The sequence below is a fragment of the Gossypium arboreum genome, chromosome 10 (assembly GCF_025698485.1).
Source record: "Gossypium arboreum isolate Shixiya-1 chromosome 10, ASM2569848v2, whole genome shotgun sequence".
Lineage (NCBI taxonomy): Eukaryota > Viridiplantae > Streptophyta > Magnoliopsida > Malvales > Malvaceae > Gossypium > Gossypium arboreum.
This window is the reverse complement of record NC_069079.1, coordinates 87856561-87882268: the sequence shown is the minus strand read 5'-3', so window position 1 is coordinate 87882268 and position 25708 is coordinate 87856561. Positions and strand designations below refer to the sequence as shown.

At 32.4% G+C, this 25708-nt stretch overlaps 1 protein-coding gene and 1 long non-coding RNA gene across 2 annotated transcripts; both read left to right on the top strand.

Annotated features, from left to right (window-relative positions):
• The first annotated feature begins 5059 nt into the window (after positions 1–5059).
• LOC128281686 (uncharacterized) lies at positions 5060–24210 on the top strand. The gene is made up of 3 exons (XR_008271943.1): positions 5060–5205; positions 6121–6162; positions 23921–24210. It is a non-coding gene; the product is annotated as an uncharacterized LOC128281686 (long non-coding RNA).
• Positions 14702–15523, top strand: LOC108456351 (repetitive proline-rich cell wall protein 2-like). The gene has a single exon (XM_017754946.2). The coding sequence runs from the start codon at positions 14763–14765 to the stop codon at positions 15360–15362; it is 600 nt and encodes a 199-aa protein (XP_017610435.1). The 5' UTR covers positions 14702–14762; the 3' UTR covers positions 15363–15523.
• Positions 24211–25708: the final 1498 nt, after the last annotated feature.

Below are 25708 nucleotides of genomic sequence, written 5' to 3'. Positions count from 1 at the left end.
CATTCCGTAGAAGGTGGTTGAGACACATGATTGGGAAAAAGGTCCCATTGAACCTTAGGAATGGATTAGGATACAAGTGACATGTCACTGGGATATTTGGGCATCCGAACTCGTTGAGTTGAGTCCGAGTTCACTTATGGATGCGAATGTCCGAACTCGTTGAGTTGAGTTCGAGTTGGTGAGATGTAACTAGGCATCCGAGCTTGTTGAGTTGAGTCCGAGTTCACTTATGGATGCGAAAACCCGAGCTCATTGAGTTGAGTCCGAGTTCGCTTATGGGCGGGTTACATGGTAGCTTGGCTACATATGTGGCACTTATGTGCAAACTTTCCATGTATCCGAATTATATTCCGATGTGTTCAACGGGTAAAGTTCTACTCGAATGGAGGAATACTCGAGATGAAAGGGACATTTTGGTAAGTGTTTTGAAATGGATACTTTGAACAGGTATGTACTTAACCCTCGGGTTGAAAACTCAATATAACAACAATATGGTAAGATGATAAATGAAAATATGATATGAATGTCTTGGTGATGATTATGCAAATGATGTTTTATGTTTGCTTTTATAGTTATGTTACTTGCTATTTGCATGTGAACTTACTAAGCATTTATGCTTACTCCCTCCTTTTCATTCCTTGTAGTTTTAACAAGTCAGCTCGGAAATCGGGAACGGTCGGAGGCTCGCTCGCACTATCCGTATACCATCTTGGCATAATGGCTTGTATATTTTGGGTATGGCATGTATAGCATTATAATCATTTTGTATATATGGTCTTATGATATGGTTATTGAGTGGTATGGAAATGCTTGATAATGATTAGCCATTGGAATGGCTAATCATGATCATATTTGGAGTTATGTATGTCAAATTGCTAGCTAATCCATGAAACCATGAAATAGATAAAATTTACCATAAAATAGATTCAGACAGCAGTAGTGACGTGAATGTTAAAAATCACTAAAAATAGTATAAATGGAATTAAATGATAGATAAGTTATGTAATCTAAGCTTGATGAGTCTATTTTCATATGAAAGAAACAAACAGGTATATGAGTTATATTTTGTGAGATATTTAAGTTTTGGTGGAACAGGGTCAGAGTGATCTCTGTATCCCCTGTTCTGACTTTAAAAATTCACTATAAATTGTACAAAAACAATTAGGAGTTTTATTTTACATGTATGAAATCCTTATTGAGTTTAGTTTTATAAGAAACAAACAGCATAGTCATTTAAACTCTTTACAGGGAGATATCTTATTCGTAATACACAGGGGTTAGAGTAGTCGAACCCTGAAACAGGGGAACCTTTAACTAATAAACTGTACTAATTGGCTAGACCAAAAATTTTAGAAAAAAATTAGTAGATATATATATGAGTCTAGTTTTAGGAAAAAATTACAGAATTTGATTTTGAGTTTCAGAACACGAGATATGAATTTTTAAGCGACTATAACGCAGATTGCCAGCTTGTCTGGAAGTTTTAAAAATAAATTTTTTGAGCTGTTAAATTGATGAATTAAGTTTAGTAACACCTCAAGCTTGACTCTGGCGACGGTCTCCGGCGTGAGGGCGTTACAGATTGGGTTATTGTTGGGTTGATGTAATTGGGTGGGATTGTATTGGGTTGTTGGGTTAATTTGGTCTCGGCCAAAATTGGCCTGTAACAGTATAAATAGAGGCCTCTCCCCATTATTGTAATTCATTCAGTGAGTAATAGAATTTTGAGAGCATTCACTCAAAACTCTCTCTAGTGTTCTTACTTTTTTGTGGCTTTATTCATCTTTCTAGTTCTTTCAGTTTCCGCTCTTCCACTTGTTCTTCATGGGTGCCTTAGAGGAATTCTGTTGAATCCTCAATTGTTGGGAATTAAGTTGACTTAGGCATTTTTAGGAGTGAAGAAATTGCTTAAGGCCGCACAGATTGCATGGGAAAAATCTAAGTCTATGACATATACACATGGTTGGAAAAGGTTGAAAGATAACTTATATATTATAGATTAATAAATAAATAAAAAGTGGGCAAAGGAAAGGTTGGAAGTTTTAAAATAAAAGATAAGAGCATTTTTTTTTTGTTAAGAAAGGTGGGGGGCTTCAGTCCACAATCATCAAATTATGTTTTTTCACGAAATTTTGAATTGTTTTCTTTTCATCTTTTTCCTCGAAAAACATTACCACTGCACCACCATTCATCAAACACAGGTTCAAACCATCCATTAGTTTCCATCTCCACCATAGTCAATGCCCTCACATAGTTGAACCATACTCTACACCATTGATATAACTTTCCCACCTTATTCAACTACATTACCATCTTTTGTTATTTTAGTTTGTTGTTTTTTTTTTTACTTTATTGATATAATATATTTTTTTGTTTCCCAATATATTTACTGGTGTGAGCCTAGTTATTAATCCTTCGTTCTGTAGGCCGATTAAGGGATATATATTGGTCACGAGTTTAAAACTGCTCCATGCTCAATAATCAAATCCTCGACTAATGGTTAAGGTAGAAAAGATCCTTACTATCTTAACTAATCCCATGACATTAATTGTTCATTAGTTTTGTGATTAATCTTTCCTGTTAATCGTTAAGATGTCACATATTTATAATCATATTTAATATATTTATAAAGTAGTAATATTCTTTGCTAAAATCAACTTGGCATTAAAATAATGTTTTTAGAAAGGCAGACAATCCAACCATCTAAGTGGCTGATGTAAACCTCCAAGATTTGGTCAAAGCATTTAGGCCATGTCTGAAGTGTCACAGGAAATATTTAGTTGGATTTGTGGTTTGAATCAAAAGGATTCCATGCATCATGTTGGATACATTAATAGCATTGGAATCAAACCACCAAGTATTATTAGGAACTTTAGCTAAGTTTGATTTGAAACATACATAAACATGAAATTTAGTTAATTTAGAATGACCCATAATTCAGAGGTAATAAGTTGAATATAAATTGTACTAAAAAAAAGTCATCCACCATCATCCCAGTGTCTTTAGCCTTGCTGCAATATTAGTCATCTCAATGATATGTTCTTGTGTTCCCCTCGACCCATCATACTTCATGTTCGTGAGTTGTACTATTTAGGCACATGCGAGTGACTTATCCATAAAACGGAAACATTCTTCCACAAATATATGTTCCTTTTTTGCCCTTTCAGTTTGTGGAATTGTGGTCTTAATGTTGTTGGCAACAGTCATTTGCAAAAACATAAGGCTCGATTTGTTTCATCGTTCCCATTATTTATGGTATAACATCTTTTCCTCACTAGTTGAGTTAGTAATAACAGCAGGTATATCCTTTAATAATGCCAAGTCAAGTTCCATTTAGGTGTTTTAGATATTGACTTGGCACTATTAGAGGATAAACCTACTATTATTACTGACTCAATCATTGAGGAAGAGATGTTATGCCATAAATAATGGGAATGATCAAACAGATCCAAAACACTTAAACGGAACTTGACTTATTCACTCCATTAAGAGAACTTTAACCTATTAAATAAAGTAACAAATGAAGCTTATAAATGAAGAGAAATAGATGCAAGATAATACATAAATGCTCAAAAATGAATTCATATAGCAAACAATCCAAGTATATACCAGTTCTCCTTTGGGTAGATGCTACAATATACTATCATAAATAAATGCTAATAACCTTAATGGACAAATAAAATAGTTTTCATCAAATATACACGACGTCTTTGGACATTCAAAAATATATATCTAACAAAAGTATTAATTGTACCATAATTTTCACTATTCATAGAATAAATAACACTTTTGGGCAAATTTTGTAGTTCTAATGAGTAGTGAAAATCAATTCATCCATTTATCCATCATAAGCATTTAATTAATTACATTGATATTGACGATTTATACATGCATAATTTAATTGACATCTATAAAACTTTCTAATTTGATCACTTTGGTGACTAACAAATTATGTACATTATATAGATGTCAAATTAAAAATGTTCAAACTTTAAGGGGTAAAACTTTTAATACCCTTAAAACTCATAATTTATTCTGCTCCCAATTTGCAAAACACCATTAAATATTTGGGTAAGTATTTCATACACTGATAGTGTATTTTTTTACAAGTAATATTAAAAAAATTAATATGTACCTTTTTGAAATATTTATTTTTAATATTTTATTATACCTTGATAAAATACTCTTTAATTCCTTAACCCTATTTGTAAAGTTTAAAAAAACTATACTGTGTAACAAATAATTTCCTTAAATATATTATCTAATCTTGCAAATCATAATAACCCAACACAAAATACCATATAGAACAAGCCGAACCATTTATAAAATATGTAATCGATGGCGAATATTAATTTAATTAATTAATTAATAAAGAACAAACAGTTAAGTACATAAACCATAGAAATTGTCAAACTCTGATGCGATTTAATAAAAACAAACAATAATTAAAAAGTCGCAAGGTTTGAGTGCATTAGAAGTGTTCACGTGCCCGGCCTGCTAAAAATGTGGGAGGGTTTAGGTAAAAATATAGGCCCGGAAAATGGGCTTGGACAAAAAAAAGCTCGTTTAAAAAATAGGCCGTGTAACGCCCCAATTTTCGGGAATCCTATGAATGTTGGCATAGGTTTAATTATGTTAGTGGGCCTCTAAAAAGCCCAAGCTTAAGATAGAACCCGGTAATTTTAGTTAATTTTTGTTCCATAAGAAAAAGGGAGTGAAATTATAAAATAGGACTTATGTGAAAATGTTTGAAAATGCTATAGGCTAAATTGAAGTGGCCAAATAAATAGGAGTGCAAAATAGGAGGATTTGCATGACAAACCTCCCATTTTACATGAAGTGGCCAGCCATCATGTTGTTGTAGACAAAATGTACACTTGATATCCATAATTTATGGTACAAATTGATACAAATTGATAATAGGTTAGGTAAATGTTCCATGATAATGGGTTAGGTAAATGTTTCATGATAATAGGTTAGGTAAATGTTCCATGATAATGGGTTAGGTAAATGTTTCATGATAAGAATTTCATGACTTTTGTATTAAAGAATTAAATGGATGAAATATGAAGTTTTATTAAAAGAAAAAAGGGTGAAAAGAACAAAGTTTTGTCCATCTTTGTTCATCATAGCTGAAAGTTAGAGAAGAGAAAGGAGAGGAGAAAGCTCTTGAGTATTCAGTCATTAGGAGGAGGAAAATTGAAGGTAAGTTCTTGGTACCTTGCTTCTATTTTGAGGTTCATGAGTTCTTCTTGATTCTACCTTAACTCTTGAAGTATATTTTGATTTTTAGTTGTGTTGTGAGCATTTAGTCATGAATTAAAATGAAGGAAATGGTTGTTGTTTCATGTTCTTTTGATGAAAAATGGAAGATAGGTGAAGTTGAGCCAAACAAATAAGCATGCATGTGCCTTAGATGCTAAAGGGAAAAATCAGCTAACATGTTGTGCTTTAAAATGATAAAATGGAGATTATACTTAAGTAAAATCATAGATATGTGATGATTGATTGGTGATATACATGTTTAAATAACATACATGCAAGGTATGTGTGAAAGAGTGATTTGGTAATAAATCTGCTTGGGACAGCAGCAGTAACGTGACTTTGGAAAATCACCATAAATTGTGGGAGATGAATTAGAAGCCGAATAAATTATGTAATTAAAGCTTAATGAGTCTAGTTTCAAATGGAATAAACGAGAAAATATTTTGAATTCTGTACAATGAGAAATTTGATTCGTAATAAAGAATTGTCAGATTAGTCAAACAGTGAAACATGGGAAACTTTAAGAAAAATCTGGTATTGATTGGCCATACCAAAAATTCTGAAAATTTTATGGATAGAAGATATATGAGTCTATTTTCAAGGAAAATTAACGGCACTTGATTTGGAGTTTCGTAGCTCCAGTTATAAATAATTTAGTGACTGTTGCTCAGGAAGACAGCTTGCAGTGAAATTATGATTATGTGGTAAACATTGACAAAAAATTGTTAATGAGTTACTTATTGTTTTCTTATAAGCTTACTATGATCTGTAGGTGTGGTTGGCGAATATTGTAAGGGGTTAATACGTAGTTCGTATTTGAATAGTTAGATTAATGTGTTAGTAATCCAATTGTAGGCAGTTCGTGTGTGGATCTCGTCAGCATATCGTCGCAAACAGGTGTGTAACTAACACCCTTTTTCTTAGTCTAGATCGGCAAAAGTCGAAAAGCCGAAATGCCGAAAACCGGTATTTTGTAGATTTGCGAGTGTGCGAATGCTCGTGAGATAAATCGATTAATGTTTTTAGTAAGCTGCAAAATTTGGATTGCAAAGTGCATTATTTTTGTGCCCTCGATATTTTTGGGCTTAATGGGCCAAAATTGGAATGATAGACCAACGGGCCCAATTCGGTAAAAACCCTCGGTACGTGATTCTATTAGTACGTGAAAAGTAGGAATATGCATGAAAAACCCTAAAATAGATAAATTACTGAAATACCTTTAAAAGTAGAAAATTTACAGTTTTACCCCTAGGAGATAAATTACTGAAATACCCCTAGGGTTAAATTGACCTAAATGCATGTTTGATTGTTGTTATTTACTACATGCCATGTTGTTATTATCGATGCATGGATGGGGATATTGACGGAGGAAGTACTGAAAGTGGCTTGTCCACGTCTTGGAGGCTTTGCCTCAATTTATCGATAATCGAGCAACAAAGGCCGCAATCGTGGAGTGTTAAATGGGTGGGTTGAGCTATTCCCACATGGAGTGTATGGCTGGTACGGTGGAGTGTAGTGGTTGGTGGGTTGAGTAGTCTCCCAAATGGGCTTGCATATGTTTCTTGATGTTGCATGTATTTTGAAATGGGCCTATGGACCATATCATTATCTGAATAAGGGATAAGGCCCAGTTTATTGTGATTTGAAAGGGCTCGCCCAGCACCACTTTATTACTGAATGGGCTTAGGCCAATAGGCTTGAGTGACTTGGGCTTTGAATGGGTTTTCCTTACACCTTGAGTTTCCCAAACTCACCCCTTTTATTTTCATCCACGCAGAAATCCCCAACCATAGTGGGCTTGGAGTCAAAGGGAATTCGGAGTGGCCACCCGCTCAAAGTTTGATTTTCTTCCGTGAACTGGACATCCTTTTAATTACGTTTGAAGTTTTGGGTGTTTTTTAAATGTAATAAGGCCGCTTAATTATTTTGATGGTTTTAATATGTATTACTAAGATAGGTATTACTTTTTTTAACTGTTGAAATTGGATAACTTTAGGGCACGTTTTCAAAAACAACAATTGATTTCAAAATAATACGACAACAAGCAAAGCTTCCGCAATGAAAGTATTTTCCAAAATTAATCACTTTTCCTAAAATGACTTAATCAAAATCGGTTTCTAGAAATATCCATGACGTTAAGGTGTGGCAATGGCGGTATGCATGTCTAGGATTGGATCCGAAGGAGCTTGGTACTAGCAGTCCGATGGACTCACCACCTCTTTTCCGGTTTCCTACCTGGTGTACAGCTTCCATTCACTTTAACCTATAATGAAATTAATCTTTTGAACATTAAGTACGATTTTCTGGACTTAGAATGGAAAATTTTTTTTTTACGTTTTTGATGTGGCATGCCGGATCCGGCCATAACTTCTGGGCTGGGTTTGGGGTGCTACAGGCCGGGTCTCGGGTAAAGTATTTTTAGCCCAAGCCCGGGCCAGTCTGGCCCGAAATCACTAAATGACAAAAAAATCTGCATTTTTATTTATTTTTTAATGTTATTTTCTTATTGTTTTCCCCCCTATTTTGCTACCATTTTACTATTATGTTGCTACTATTTTGTTGTTATTGTTTGGATATTGTATAAAACTTATTTTATTGTTAATTTTGTTATTATTTTAAAGGAATTTGTTAATTTTTATTATTTTAGAGGCATTTGCTTATTAAGTTTCATCTTAGTGTTATTTAAGTCTACATATTTTTTAAATTTTATTTTCAATTTGTTGGGAAATATTTATTTTGATGTTTTAGTATTTTGATATTTATATATATTTAAAATAATATAAAAATTAATCTGAACAAGTCGAGCCAGGGCCCGAGCTTTAATATTTTTATCTGGTCGGGCTTGGGCAAAATTTTAGGCCCATTTTTTGGGCCCGGGCAGGCATAATTTTTTAGTTGAGCCCGGCCCGAATCTGACCCGGCCTGTACAGGCCCATGAACACCTATAGAGTGCATCCATGAACCGTTAGTTGAAAGGAAAAAAAAACTTATTGTTCAAGATATTTATCAATTTTGTCCCTTAATTAATTATAAATATATTTATTCAAAACATCATATAAGCTCATCATACTACATGTGATATATTTTAGATCTAAATATTATGTAAATTAAGTCTTTAATATTGTATAAACAATGGTTTAGAATCTTTAGAATAACATGATTTTCATACATTCAAGAAATATTTTATATGAAATTAGAGTTAACCATTAGACTTGACGAAGAACACGAAATAAATTGATTTTCTCCTCTTGACTTTTTTGATAATTACATAAGCCCTAAATGATTGAAGTTATAATCTTTATTAATAATTTTGTAAGTATAACCCTAATAGATAAAGGAAAGATCAATTTATAATGATCAACTTTTGATCTAATATGTCCATCAAATAATCAAATGAATGGATAGAATTTAAGTTGTATTAAAAATAAAACTCTTACTCTCTTTAAATTAAACCATATTATTTCAGAATGCACTAAAACCTTACCCTCCAACAATCTAAATACCTTGTTTAATATTTAATTTGAAGGAGAAAGTAAGGATATTACCCAGTGTTTTGATGAAACAAGTCATATCACATGCCGAATCTTTGGAAGATGGATGAGTAAGACTTTTTTTTTTTTTTTGGAAAAGTCGAAATTTAAATTTTCTTTTTTGAAAAAAAATAAAGAAATAGAGCATATATTTTCACCTAGAAATTCTGCTTTCAAATGCACGTTTCTCACCATTTAAAATGTAATTGCTTCTAAACAATTGTTGGACTTTTATACACGGTGTATGTTAAAATAAGAGTAATTATATGTTATTATTTATTATTATAATAGGTTAATTTAAATTAAAAATAATTTAATTTGGTTAAGGTTTATTGGCTTTAATTATTAAATAAAATATTGGTCAAATATGTGTAGATACTTTAGTAACTAATTTTAATTAATGATAGACTAAATAGAAATTAGGGCAAAAGTTATATATTAGGGTTATGGTACCTAAATTTTACATAAGATTATTTTTCTAATATCCCATCTTTAGAAAATAGAGAGCTTACTTCTCCAGATTACTTATGTGCTAATTTGGAAGATCAAAATTGCTATAGATTTCAAGAAATCGATGAATTCAAGTACGTTTTCAAATCTAATTTTATTCTTTATGATTTGACATGACAGATGTTAGTTTATAATTTGTTAAATTTTACATCATATATATTTTTATGTTTCTAACAACTTTGTTTTAGTTTTCACAAATATATTAATTTTCCCTGAAAATATTGTAGGTCCATGAACGTAAATACAATAACCAAATCACATTATTCTTTTAATTTTGATTTCTTGATGTTTTCATCCATTTATTTATATTATTATTTGTTAGGATTTCGACCCGATTAAGCAACGAATAAGAAAATTGCGGAAAAAATTGAGAAACAAATTTAACGTGAAAAAACCTCTCCAAAGAGGATAAAAAAACTACGGGCAAAGATAATTTTACTATAATGGCAAAAGAACGAAGAGTACAAAAGATAGAGATAAAAACTAAACCCCAAAAACTTGAAAACAAAAAACCCACAAAACGTAAACACAAAATTCTCTAAATGTGTTATGAGTTCTAATCTCTAATGAGTATATTTTCTAAGGTTATAAAAGAGTCTATTTATAAGCTAAATTCATAGATCAAATAATAATAAAATAATCTAAACTAATCAATATTTGATTAAAACAAGTAAATAGAGTTTAACTAAAAGATTATTTTAAATTTGATTGAAAATAAGAGTCATATTTAACATTATTTAGTATCTTTTAAAGTTTAAAATTTAAGTCTAAAAGTCTCGTTTTAATATTTATTTATAATTATTTAAATAAATTTATTAATAAGTGTTCCGCAATCTAATTGTATTATCGCTGTCAGCGTTGTCTGGTAGACATCAAAGTCGCAATCTATATGGGAAATCAAGAAACGCGGATGTGTAATGTCCAATTTGCGCCAGCGATATTATGGAAAGAAATTCCGTAGTCCATGAAAACGACTAATGTGTTGAAATTCTGGGAAATATAGGAAGAGACTCTTTTATTAAACATTAATTACATGAAATTAAGGATACTATATTTGTTCATAAATTATATCTATTCTCTTTCCTTAAAAATGAGTTAATTAATCTATTTATATTAAATCAAAAATAAATAGATTCTTTTTTATTAAAATTTATTTATTTATACTGTTAAAAATTAGCGTTGTTAATGAGATAATAACAAGTAACATACTATATGTATCTCATAATTGATGTACAAAGACTAATTTTAAATAATAAAATGATGAAAATTTTAATAGAATAATTAATTTACTCTTTAATTTAACATATATTAAACTAATTTACTTATTTGTTAATAAAAAAAATATAATCCGACTTTTAATATAATACTTTATAATATTTTTACCTATATTTGTTGTGTTTGATATAAATCTAGCCTAGCAAGTGTCCAAGCGATGTTTGGTATTTGCTAGGACGGCAGCTTTGCTTTGACAAAACCTATTAAGAATTAAGGAAATTGAGCCCTCCAAATTTTTAAATATTTTAAAGTACATTATAAAATAAGAAATTTAATTATATAAATATTTTCTAATTATAATGAAATTTTTATAATTTTAACTTTTAAATTAGAACAAATGTTTTAAGTCTTAAATATCATCAAATAAAATGTTTATATATATATATATATATATTTTAAGTCTTAAATATTTTTGTTGTAATAAAAAGGGCTACTTTCTAGATTTTATTATTATTGCTTTGGAAGGAAAGATTTTGAGCTAATTTAAAAGTAAAAGTAACAATTTCATAATAAATCAATTAAAGTAACAAAGCTTTCTAATTAATAAATTAGAAAATAATTAAAGAGTTTACTAATAAAAATGAATTTCTTAATAATATATTTAATTAATAAAATTAGTGCTTTTAAAATTGAATTGTCTATGCTCGATAAGTGTTGATTTTCATTGCTCAAGCCTCGACACATGGCTGCAATTAAAAGCTATTTTAGCTGATATATTAATAAAATATTTACATTTATTCTCAAATAAATTACTTGATTTTTAAAATTTTATTTAATTTAATTTTTTATATATAAGATTTATATATTTTATTTTTAAATGATATATTTAAAAACATGTTTATACTATTACGAATATCTTATTAAGTGGATGTCCATCATGATCAAGATAAAATTTTAATGTACTTTAAATTCTAATAGTTATTAGAATTAGATTTCTACTTCTTTTATACTTCTTATGCCTATAAATAGAGACTCTAATGAAGCATTGTAATCATCCCTTTTAATCAATAAATTACATTCTTTATTACTTTCATATTTTCTTTGTTCTTTATTCTCCTCATCTCTCTTAATTTTATAACATATACTAATTTGATATCTGAATTAAATGTACTTAATAATATTATTTTATACTAATTTGATATCCGAATTAAATTGGCTTAAGAATATTATTTTCAAAATTCGCTTAATAATATTTACAAGTAATAAATGAGGAAATCTTTATTCGTAACCAATTACGCATTTTAAACATATTATTGCTTGAAGATTTGGATAAGCTACGACTTGATAATTCATCTAATTTTCAAACCACTACAATTTTATCAAAATCTGGTAGGTAATTTATTACTAAAATATAACTGGTAGGTAAGATTTTCTTGCCAGCGCCATGTAACATTCAAGGTGATGTTAATATACTTTAAAACTTGTTTAAGTTTGTTTCTGCCTTAAATATATACATAAAATTTTTCCATAAATGATTAACCCAAATTTATTAAAGGTTAACTTATATTATTTTATTTTAATTCTTTTTAAAATAATTATATTATTTAGATTTAAATTGAATAATTTATATATAAGCATATTAATAATTTTAATGTTTACTTTATAGTATTATATATTACTATATATTGTATAATTGTTATGACCCTCTACTCGAGTACCCTCTATAATTTTTTACCACATGTAAGGAGTTCGTATCCTTCTATGATGATGAAATTTCATGATGTGAGTTCGCACTATCATATAGGCGAACTCACATCATGCAAACACATGTTAACTCTAACATAGAGTATATGTCAACATGTATGGGAACCTACCTACGAAGTCACAGCTATGAATAATAATAATATCATATAAATACACAATTTAACCCACTTGAAGGGGACACTCTCTTTAAAACACTCAACAATAATAAATAAAAATATAATAAAATATATTATAAACATAAAACATGGGTAGGGTTGAGCCAGGTTTGGGCTTTGAATATTTGAGCCCGATGCCCACTGAAATTTTAAAAAAACCTAATTCTTCGTCCAAAATCTATTTTTCGAACCTAGTATTATTATCCAACCTCTTTTAAATTTTAAATAAAATAACCTGACCATGAATAGTTGTGTTCTTTTTCTTAGCATTTTAGCCATTATTCACATAAAAACAAAGAATATGCATGTTTCTATTAGATGTAAAGGGAAAAAGAAAATTAAATGCTAGTTTGAATGTGTGGTATAGTGTAATTCGTTTAGCTTATTTTTTGTCTCACACTATAGTATCGCTATAGTAACTAATTTTACTATCCTCATTTTTTTTTATATTAACTGCAGTTAAACGCAACATCCATCTAAATCTATCTTAAATCAGGAATATGCTGGCTTTAAATCTATAAATAATTCTACGTGAATTGACTACTCGTAGGATAAGGCATTGATAAGAAGCTTTTTTTTGGAACATGATCAGCTAAGGTACAATCAACAAGAAGGTTAAAATATTACTTTTAATGCTATCAAGTGGTATTTTTTATGTTTTAACATATGAGTAAACAATAAAAAAAATTCAATTCATAATATTGAATCACTCTCATGATTTATTTTTAGCAAGAGGAGGAAATTTTCACCTATTTTAAAGAGATTTTACTTTTTACAAGAACTTTTACACATATTTTTAATTTTAAGTTTAAACTTGTTTTAATTATTCTCTATTTTATATCTAATTGCTTTAATAAGTGCATATTAAGTAAACATTTTCTTCAGATTATTATAGTAGTAACCAAACATAATATAAAAGTTAAAACAAAATCATTTTAGATTCAAATGAGAACTAGACAGAATTAGGTAATTGAAACAAAAATAGGAAGGGAGAAAGAAAAGAAAAAAGGGTATTCATCATAGGCCATTACCAACAATTAATCTCACTTATAAATAACTAAGGAAAAAAGCAGGAAGGTGAGTGGTGATTGCTATGCCTGTGTGTATAAGTTCTCAATTAGTAAGAATATTTGCAGTGAAAAAGAAAGTTTTATGTCATGCACTACACTTTTATTATGCTTCTTGTAACAGTCCTAGACTTTTTTATAGAACATTAAAACAGTAACTTTGATCATATTTCTTTGAAATAAAGGTAGTGGATGAACACCTTATAATATGTTATTATCAAATCTCCTACTTTATACTGAGGCATTGTTTGAGATAGTTTCATGCCTCAGTTAAGCTGCTTATGTTTGTTCGGAAAGGCTGTTTTTGAGTGTGAATCAAGCAATGTATTCAGCATCTACAATATTTTCTTTAATTTCAGACAACATAGAATAATAATATAAATAAATAATAGTCTTCTAGTTAAAATTGAGGAAAGATACCATCGTTTACAAAATAGAATGGTAAAAGATTTGAATTTTGCTTAATTAAAATTTAGGGTTTTAAATTTCTTAAATAAAAAATCAATATTAATAAAGCTTTACTCCTATTTAAAATTGGGATCCGATTAAGCTTTAAATTTAATTTAATCATAATGTAATTATTAGATATTGCAAGTACAAAAAAGAAAAAGAAAAGGTAAACTATCTAAATAGTGGTTATTTTTATTTTAATCACTCCGGAAAAGAAATTTATCAAATTTATCAAATTTATCACTCCAATAACTACAAGACTAATGGTACATTTTCACATATTATTTTAGGGTGACTAAATTAAAAACTATCATTATTTAAAGTGTCTAATGGATAAATTTTCTTAATTTTAGAGTGATTAAATGACAATGCACAGTCAACATTAATGGTGGAATTATCAATCCTTTTTCTGAACAGATAAAATTAATAAAAGAATTTTTGAAAAACTGAGAAGGAAAGATAACTAACATCTCATAGTTATCAATCGAATTTGGTTGTAATTATCCTATGGAAATGAATTACTTAGAAATAGGGGCAAACCTAGCCTCTAAGGAGGAGAGGCAAATAAAGCTGGGAAAGTCACACTTGTATATATTGTTTAATGATGAATTGAGCCTCGTATCCATAGTAAAAAAAATTTCAACTAAGTGGGACCTAAAAGGCCCTACCAACACTTATGTATTAATAAAAAATTTACTATAGCCGACTACTTCAAAAACTGAAAAAACAAGTGAAATATTGACACCCAGACTCATTTACCACTATAAAAGGATCCCATTGCACCATCCAAAGACAAGAATTCAGTGATGGCTTTCACATACTTGCTAGTATTGTTCCTTGGAGTTGTGGTTGTCACCACTCCCTCCTTCGGTAACTACGAGCCACCCAACTATGGCAAACAACCAAAGAAGCCAGAACCGAAGTCACCCAAGCCTCCTGTGCATGAACTTCCAAAGAAGCCTCCAACGTATAAACCTACGCCATCAATCCATGAACCTCCAAAGAAGCCTCCAATGTATAAACCTAAACCACCACTCCATGAACTTCCAAAGAAGCCACCGATTCATGAACCTAAACCACCAAAGCCACCAGTTCACGAACCTCCAAAGAAAGAGAAACCAGAACACAAGCCACCAATATATGAACCTCCTAAGAAACCACCAGTCCGTGAACCTCCAAAGAAGCCTCCAGCGTATAAACCTAAACCACCAGTTCATGAACCTCCAAAGAAGCCACCGATGCATGAATCTAAACCACCAAAGCCACCAATCCACGAACCTCCAAAGAAAGAGAAACCAGAACCCAAGCCACCAGTTTATGAACATCCAAAAAAACCACCTTCTGGTCACTATCCAGGACACCCTCCATTGGAGAAGCTCCCATCACCTAGCCATCCGAAGAACTGAGCCACTTCTATGGCTATATAGATAGATCAGTACTTACAAATAAGAGCGGCGGCCAGCTCGTTCCATTTTCTTGTATGCCATTGTTATCATGTAATGTTTTCTTTGTATGTTAATCCTCTTGTTGTTGAATGAGCATATTCTGGTTCAGTTTATATGCGAAATGCTAAATAGAATTCTCATCGATATGTGCTTTTTTGGCCATTAAAAAGGACATTGGGTTGAACTCAACTTTTTCTTTTGTTCCACAACGTACATGTAGAGAAAAAGGTGGTAAAAAACACATTGAAGCAGTGATTGAGGATTGTTGCAATGACCAATAATATTACATAGAGTTACAGCATTTCTAGAATCCCACCAAATTTTGTCATGCGGTCATGAAATAGGAAGGAAACAAAAGGAATCACTCGTGAAATTACAGAATTATATAAGCACTGGTTAAATGTATTTTAAGAAGAAAATATTCCTGTAAGGCCCAAAATTTACCCGGCCTAAAACTAAACTAAACCCAACTAACCCTAAGCCCAATTAACAGGCCCAGACCTAAACAAACTTTCAGCTAGGCAAATATCGAATAGACCAGTGTTAGGTTGTTAAAGAAAATGATACCTCATAACAGTCCCAAACCTAGAGATTTTTGTTTAGGGGCTAAAAGTGAAATTAAAGTTGTTGCTTGAATGTATTTATTTATATGAAAAGGTGGTTAAAGTTAATATTTTTAATATATATATATATATATATATAAATGATTAAGTTAGATTATTTGTCTATTTTGATGGCTCAATTTGAATAGTTTTCATTTTAAATAAACATTGATAAATTTGGATATAGTTTTAATTTTAAAATTTTATTTATTTAAATTTAGTTGAAAGAATATCTTTGGGCTAAACTTTCACTATTTGCATACATTATAACTCAACAAGTGAATAATTTTATTCGAAAACATTATATATATAAGGAGTATTACGATTGTAGCGACGTAAAAAAAAAAAATAGCTTAGCTTGGTCGCTAATTGTGGCGATTTATTGAAAAAAAGTTTGAAATTTGACATTTGATTTTTGAAATAAACAGGGAGTCGCCACTGATCCTTTTTCCTAGGTGTGATCGGACACCTATTAGATCTCTTATTAAAACAAATAAAAGGTTGAGTTTAGGTCTACGTTAAAATCCAGAGAAAATTTAGGGTTCGAGTTTCGATTCTGCGAGGAAGGTATTAGCACCCTCGCGACGCCCAAAATTGGTATCTTATTAAACACATGTTGTCTTGATTTTCAAAAATACGAATTCAATTTGACATTTAAGTGTGATCCGGTTGAAGGAAATGAGAAGTTGCAAGTTTTTTTTATTTTTTAGAAGGACGTCCCGTTTTTAACACAAGCCGATTAATTTCACCCAACATAGCGATGAAATCGATGACTTAATGTTAAAATTGGTACATTGCCTTATTCTTAAAATTAAAATATAAAAAGTTTTTAAAATGATAGTAAAAAAATCCAAGAATATTATTGTCAAAAATGCGAACAATGATGTGAATAATAAAATATATAAAATATAAAATATTAAAATATCAAAATATTAGAATAATAATAATTAATATTGACAAATAAAAATAAAATAGAAATAAAAAGATGTACATAATATATATATTAGAAATAATAATGATGTTTAAAAAAATACTATTAATAATACTACATCAATATGTACATATATAAAACATAAATACGTGATAATATTAAGAATATGTACATAATATAGTGTTAAAAATATATACATAATATAGTTAAGATATATACATAAGATAACATGTAGAAAAAAAATATATATATATATATATAAATAATATAATATTAAAGATATATAAATAAAATAGTATAAAATATATATATATATATACGTAATATAGAATTTAAAATATACCTAGTATATTAAAAGAATATATATAATATAATATTAAGAAATATAATAATAACAAAAAAGAGAGGAGAGGGTGGGTGATTTTCGCCACAAGGTCGACCATCGTCCGTCATAGGATCATCACCGGCCAATCAGAGATATCTGCAAATTGGACCTCAAAAAACTTTTTCGGTAAAATGGGTAAGCTTCTTCCTTTTATTTTTACTTTCAGATAAAAGAAACAAAATAAGATTGAAAGGAAAACAATAAGTAAACAAAGAACTTAAAATGAGAATAGACAAAGAAACCTCTTTGCTTTGATCTTTGATTAATCTCCAAAAAAAACTAGCTTCTCCAAAAACTAGCCTTCACAATAACTCTTCTCCTTGATTACTTTAAAAAGAAACCTCTCCAAAAATCCTTTACAATAACTTTCTCTCCCAAAACTCTCCAAAAAAATCCCCCATATACAAAATATGAGAAGGCTTATATAGCCATTTACAAAATATTTTTTATTGTTTATGTCTTCATTTGTAGGTACAAGTGGTGGTGGAGCAAGTGTGGTTAGTGAAGTAGGTAATGGAGCAAGTGTGGCTAGTGGATTTGGTGGTGGAGAAGGTGTGGCTAGTGGAGTTGGTGGTGGAAAAGGTGTGGCTAGTGGAGTTGGTGGTGGAAAAGGTGTGGCTAGTTGAGAAAAGTTTAAGTTGTGGGCTAGGTTTTTTATTTTAATTTGGGCTTAGGGTTTGGGCCATTGGGGTTTTTGATGTAAATTGGGCTTTGGGTAGTTAAGATTTTGGGTTTTGGGTTTAATTTTGGTGGGTTAGGTAAGGCTAAATTGGGTTTTGATGTAAATGGGCTAAAATTGGCCTACAACAGCTGCCCCTCTTTGCTTATTATCGTGTAACGAGAATAGAGCAAAGATATAAAGAAAGGTCAATTTTGCCCGGTCTTGCTAAGTATGGACTTCTTTGGTGCTCTTCTCATCCAGGTAGTCTCTTTCCAGTCCATCGCATCTTGTAGCTTTGGTTCAATCCACTGCAAATTCGGAGATATGCCTTGTAGCTTCAATCTGTTCCAATGAAATTCAATATGCTCTTCTATCGCTTCAGTGAGATAAGGTTTTGGGTCTTCTCTTCTGCCACTTTAGAAAGGCAAGATCTGATATCCTCGATCAACTCCATTGCAACTTCAGGGAGACAAAATCTGGTGTCTTCAATCAGCTCTAATATTAATTCTTTACTCGGCATGTGATCCTGAGCTCAACTCATTTCTCGCAATATGAATTGACTTTGTAAAGCTAGACATTAAAAACAGATATTGAAAATAGCTCAGCACGTGAGCCAAGGCTCAACTCACCTCTCGCAAAAGTAGATTTTGAAAATACCTCGACATGTGAACCCAAGGCTCAACTCACATCTCGCAATATGAGTTGATTTTTGAAAAATATAAATTGAAAAACAAAATTGAAAAGCGAAATTAAAATAGAATTTGAAAAGACCTCGGTGTGTGGTTCGAGACTCAACTCACCTTCGCAATATGAGTTGATTTTGAAAAGCAGAATTGAAAACGCCTCGGCGTGTGACCGAGGCTCAACTCACCTCTCGCAATATGAGTTGATTCTTTGAAAAGCGAAATTGAAAATAGCTCAAGACGTGAGCAAGGCTCAACTCACCTCTCACAATATGAGTTGATTCTTTTGAAAAGCGAAATTGAAAATAGCTCAAAGACGTGAGCAAAGGCTCAACTCACTTCTAAATATGAGTTGATTTTTGAAAAACAGAATTAAAAGGCTCAACTCACTTCTCTCAATATGAGTTGATTTTTGAAAAGTAAAATTAAAAACAGAGTTTGAAAGATGAATTTGAAAATACCTCGGCATGTGACTCGAGGCTCAACTCACCTCTCGCAATATAAGTTGATATTTTGAAAAGCGAAATTGGAAAAAACAGAATTGAAAATACCTCAGCGTGTCCTGAGGCTAAATTCACCTCTCACAATATGAGTTGATTTATTTTTTGAAATTAAAACACAAAATCGACAATTCCTCAACGTGCTCGAGGCTCAACTCACCTCTTGCAATATGAGTTGATTTTGAAAACAGAATTGAAATTACCTCGGCATGTCACGAGGCTCAACTCACCTCTCGCAATATGAGTTGATTTTGACAAATGTAAATGTAAATTGAAAATACCTCAGCACGTGAGCCGAGGCTCAACTCACTTCTTGCAATATGAATTGATTTTTTTGACAATAGAAATTGTAATTACCTCAACATGTCCCGAGGCTCAACTTACCTCTCGCAATATGAGTTGATTTTTGAAAAACATAAATTGAAACACAAAATTGACAATACCTCAACAGTGCCCGAGGCTCAACTCACCTCTCGCAATATGAGTTGATTTTGAAAACAGAATTTAAAATACCTCAACGTGTCACGAGGCTCAACTCACCTCTCGCAATATGAGTTGATTTTTTACTAACAGAAATTGAAAAGCAAATTGAAAAGACCTCGGCATGTGAGCCGAGGCTCAACTCACCTCTCGCAATATGAGTTGATTTTGACAAATAGAAATTGAAATTACCTCAACGTGTCCCGAGGCTCAACTCACCTCTCGCAATATGAGTTGATTTTTGAAAAACAAATTTAAAAATACCTCAACAGTGTCACGAGGCTCAACTCACCTCTCGCAATATGAGTTGATTTTTTTTTACTAATGTAAATTGAAGAACAGAAATTGAAAAGACCTCAGCATGTGAGCTGAGGCTCAACTCACCTCTCGCAATATGAGTTGATTTTTTTGAAGAGCAGAAATTGGAAAGCAGAAATTGAAAATACCTCAGCGTGCCCTGAGGCTCAACTCACCTCTCGTAATATGAGTTGATTTTTGGAACAGAATTAAAACATTAGATTACCAAAACATGTCATCTGGAGGAACTCATGTGTCTTTTCAGCTATCATCACATCCTCTTGCTCTACTGGCGTACCTGTAAATGTCATGCATGATGTTATCATGATATGCACATGTTTGTCTTAAATGCATTTATGCCTACATGATTATGATATGAGCTTTAGGCATGTTTGTCATATATCCCTTTTTCGTTACGATTTTTGATGATCTGTGTTCATTGCTTTGATTCTTGACTTTCTCTTCAGGCTATGTACCTGTCCTCAAGCTTCATGAATAATCTGTATTTCCCAGATATCACTCTTTGGCCCCTGGTTGAGCTTTGTCCTTGCATTGAGGCTCTTGTACTTATCAAATTCTTACCCGGGTAATGCTTAACATTTCTTTTGTTTAGAGTATGTCATTTCACTATTTATCATGTAAATGAACCCATAATGAGATGCATGAAAAAGGTCAGATAGGGACAAAAATGATATTTTATATTCATCTATTTCAAATGTGGCAAACAAAGCAAGTTAAACAATTAGAGTAAAAAATGTCAAAAAGAAAGAAAGGATCGTATTCAATGGATACAAATGTTCTAGATATTCAACACATGAACTCTTCCTCGTTCCTCAATCAAAAATCTTTTCGAGGGCGGCTTCTTGCGTAGAAGATTTCGAGCTTTCAGAAATGCTTCAAATACTGTAGCCTCACCGCTTGACCTATCGTTCGACCGCCAGTTTGTTTCATTAGGACGCCTCTCGGGTTTTCATCCTAATCTTTTGTACTAATCAAGACGCCCTTTTCGGTTTTCGCCTTGATCCTTTTTTTTTAAGATGCCCTTTTGGGTTTTCATCTTAAGCATAATATTTCTTCACAAGATCTCGAGTTCACTGGATTCGACAACTCTTTCCCATCCATCTCGGTAAGGATCAAAGCTCCTCCCGAGAATGCCTTCTTTCTGACGTCACGGTCCTTCCCGCTTTGGTGCCCATTTCCTCGCAGATCTTTTTGTATTGGGAGAATTTTTCTCAGCACGAGTTCTCCTTCATGGAATTCTCTTGGTCGTACCTTCTTGTCATGGGCTACTATCATTCTTTTTTGGTACATCTGTCCGTGACAAATTGCCCTGAGACGCTTTTCTTCAATGAGGTTCAGCTGATCATGTCGAGCTTGTACCCTTTCTGCTTCTTCTAACTTTAATTCCATTAAGACTCGCAGGGAGGGGATCTCTGTAACGCCCCAATTTTCGGGAATTCTGTGAATGTTGACAAAATTTCATGCTTTGATTTTGTCATTTGTGAGTGAAATTATGAAATAGGACCTATGTGAAAATGTTTGAAAATGATATAGGCTAAATTGAAGTGGCCAAATAAATAGGAGTGCAAAATAGGAGGATTTGCATGACAAACCTCCCATTTTACATGAAGTGGCCAACCATCATGTTGTTGTAGACAAAATGTACACTTGATATCCATAATTTATGGTACAAATTGATACAAATTGATAATAGGTTAGGTAAATGTTCCATGATAATGGGTTAGGTAAATGTTTCATGATAATATGTTAGGTAAATGTTCCATGATAATGGGTTAGGTAAATGTTTCATGATAATGGGTTAGGTAAATGTTTCATGATAAGAATATCATGTCTTTTGTATTAAAGAATTAAATGGATGAAATATGAAGTTTTATTAAAAGAAAAGGGTGAAAAGAACAAAGTTTTGTCCATCTTTGTTCATCATAGCTGAAAGTTAGAGAAGAGAAAGGAGAGGAGAAAGCTCTTGAGTATTCGGTCATTAGGAGGAGGAAAATTGAAGGTAAGTTCTTGGTACCTTGCTTCTATTTTGAGGTTCATGAGTTCTTTTGATTCTACCTTAACTCTTGAAGTATATTTTGATTTTTAGTTGTGTTGTGAGCATTTGGTCATGAATTAAAATGAAGGAAATGGTTGTTGTTTCATGTTCTTTTGATGAAAAATGGAAGATATGTGAAGTTGAGCCAAACAAATGAGCATGCATGTGCCTTAGATGTTAAAGGAAAAATCAGCTAACATATTGTGCTTTAAAATGATGAAATGGAGATTATACTTAAGTAAAATCATAGATATGAGATGATTGATTGGTGATATACATGTTTAAATAACATGCATGCAAGGTATGTGTGAAAGAGTGATTTGGTAATAAATCTGCTTGGGATAGCAGCAGTAACGTGACTTTGGAAAATCACCATAAATTGTGGGAGATGAATTAGAAGCTGAATAAATTATGTAATTAAAGATTATTGAGTCTAGTTTCTAATGAAATAAACAAGAACATATTTTGAATTCTGTACAATGAGAAATTTGATTCGTAATGAAGAGTGGTTAGATTAGTCAAACAGTGAAACATGGGAAACTTTGAGAAAATCTGGTATTGATTGGATAAACCAAAAATTCTGAAAATTTTATGGATATAAGATATATGAGTCTATTTTCAGGGAAAATTAACGGAACTTGATTTGGAGTTTCGTAGCTCCAGTTATAAATGATTTAGTGACTGTTGCTCAGGAAGACAGCTTGCAGTGAAATTATGATTATGTGGTAAACATTGACAAAAATTTGTTAATGGGTTGCTTATTGATTTCTTATAAGCTTACTATGATCTGTAGGTGTGGTTGGCGAATATTGTAAGGGATAAATCGTAGTTCGTATTTGAATAGTTAGATTAACGTGTTAGTAATCCAATTGTAGGCGTTAGTGTGTGGATCTCGTCAAGATATCGTCGCAAATGTGTGTAACTAACACCCTCTTTCTTAGTCCGGATCGGCAAAAGTCGAAAAGCGAAATGCCGAAAACCGGTATTTTGTAGATTTGCGAGTGTGCGAATGCTCGTGAGATAAATCGATTAATGTTTTTGGTAAGCTGCAAAATTTGGACCGTAAAGTGCATGATTTACGTGCCCTCGATATTTTTGGGCTTAATGGGCCAAAATTGGAATGATGGGCCAATCTGCCCAATTCAGTAAGAACCCTCGATGCGTGATTACATTAGTACGTGAAAAGTAGGAATATGCATGAAAAACCCTAAAATAGATAAATTATGAAATACCTTTAAAAGTGGAAAATTTACGCTTTTACCCCTAGGAGATAAATTACCAAATACCCCTAGGGTTAAATTGACCTAAATGCATGTTTGATCGTTGTTATTTATTGCATGCCATGTTGTTATTATCGATGCATGGACCGGGATATTGATGGAGGAAGTACTGAAAGTGGCTTGTCCATGTCTTGGAGGCTTTGCCTCAATTCTTCGATAATCGAGCAAAGCAAGGTCCGCAATCGTGGAGTGTTAAATGGGTGGGTTGAGCTATTCCCCACATGGAGTGTATGGCTGGTACGGTGGAGTGTAGTGGTTGGTGGGTTGAGTAGTCTCCCAAATGGGCTTGCATATGTTCTTGATGTTGCATGTATTTTGAAATAGGCCTATGGGCCATCTTGTTATCTGAATAAGGGCTAAGGCCCGGTTTATTGTAATCTAAAAGGGCTCGCCCAGACCACTATTACCCAAATAGGCTTGCATATGTTTACTGATGTTGCATGTATTTTGAAATGGGCCTATGGGCCATACTTATTATCTGAATAAGGGCTAAGGCCCGTTTATTATAATCTGAAAATGGCTCGCCCAAGATCACATTATACTGAATGGGCTTAGGCCCAATAGGCTTGAGTGACTTGGGCTTTGAATGGGTTTTCCTTACACTGAGTTTCCCAAACTCACCCCTTTTATTTTCATCCACGCAGGAAATCCCCAACCATAGTGGGCTTGGAGCTGTGAGGGAATTCGGAGTGGCCACCCGTTCTGAAAGTTTGATTTTCTTCTGGTGAACTGGACATCCTTTTATTTACGTTTGAAGTTTTGGGCTTTTAAATGTAATAAGGCCACTTAATTATTTTTGATGGTTTTAATATGTATTACTAAGATAGGTAATACTTATTTTAACTGTTGAAATTGGATAGCTTTAGGGCGCGTTTTCAAAAACAACAATTGATTTCAAAATAACACGACAACAAGCAAAGCTTCCGCAATAAAAGTATTTTCCAAAATTAATCACTTTTCCTAAAAATGACTTAATCAAATCGGTTTTCCTAGAAATATCCATGACGTTAAGGTGCGGCAGTGGTAGTATGCATGTCTAGGATTGGATCTGAAGGGAGCTTGGTACTTAAGCAGTCCGATGGACTCACCACCTCTTTTTCGGTTTCCTACCTGGTGCACAGCTTCCATTCACTTTAACCCTTAATGAATTAATCTTTTGAACATCAAGTACGATTTTCTGGACTTAGAATGGAAAAAAAAATTTTTAACGTTTTTGATGTGGCATGCCGGATCCGGCCATAACTTCTGGGCCGGGTTTGGGGTGCTACAATCTCAACCTCAATAGGTAGCACAGCTTCCATTCCGTAAGCCAGAGAGAAAGGAGTTGCTCCCGTAGATGTTCGCACAGATGTGCGATATGCAAAAAAAGCAAATGGAAGCTTCTCGTGCCAATCTTCATATGTCTCAGTCATTTTCCCAATGATCCTCTTAATATTTTTATTGGCTGCTTCAACAGCCCCGTTCATCTTTGGGCGATAGGGCGAGGAGTTATGATGCTTTATTTGGAACTGCTCGCACACTTCTTTCATCATCTTATTGTTCAGATTCGTGGCATTATCTGAAATGATTCTTTCAGGCAAACCATACCGGCAAATGATTTCCTTTTTCAAAAACCTGCAAACTGCAGTCCTCGTCACATTGGCAAACAAAGCGGCTTCTATCCATTTTGTGAAGTAATCGATGACCACAAAAACGAATCGATGTCCATTTGATGCTTTTAGAGAAATTGGCCCTATGACATCCATGCCCCACATAGAAAAAGGCCACGGAGAAGTCATGACATGAAGGGGTGAAGGGGCTACATGAATTTTATCGCCGTAGATTTGACATTTGTGGCATTTTCTGGCAAAATTGATGCAGTCATTTTCCATTGTCAGCCAATAATAACCGAGTCTCATGATCTTTCTGGCCATATTGAAACCATTGGCATGCGTTCCGCAAATTCCCTCATGGACCTCTTCAAGTATTTTTCTGGCTTCAACATCATCCACACATCTTAAAAGCATCTGATCCTTTCCTCTTTTATACAGGATATCCCCATCAAGAACAAATCCCGCTGCCATTCTTCTAATTGTTCTTTTATCGTTCTCATTCGCTTGTTCGGGATACCTTTGATTCTTGATATATTCTAAGATATCATGGAACCAAGGCCGTCCGTCTACTTCTTTCTCAATGCTACAACAAAGTGGGGGACCTCGATATGCTCATTTTGAGGGCATTATTTCGCTTCTCTACTTGCTTTGAACATTGAAGCCAAAGTGGCGTGGCATCACCATTGGTTCTCTTCTCGTGGGAAGTAATGAAAAGTTATTTCTTTGAATTCCTTGATCAATCCAGCCACTAAATCGTTGTACTTAATCAATTTTGAGTCCCTCACTTCCCACTCTCCACGGATTTGGTAAATCACTAGGGCTGAGTCCCCGTACACCTCC

Bases quoted from the DNA above. Each gene is read 5' to 3' on its own strand.
- LOC108456351 (XM_017754946.2), top strand. From the start codon at position 14,763: ATGGCTTTCACATACTTGCTAGTATTGTTCCTTGGAGTTGTGGTTGTC.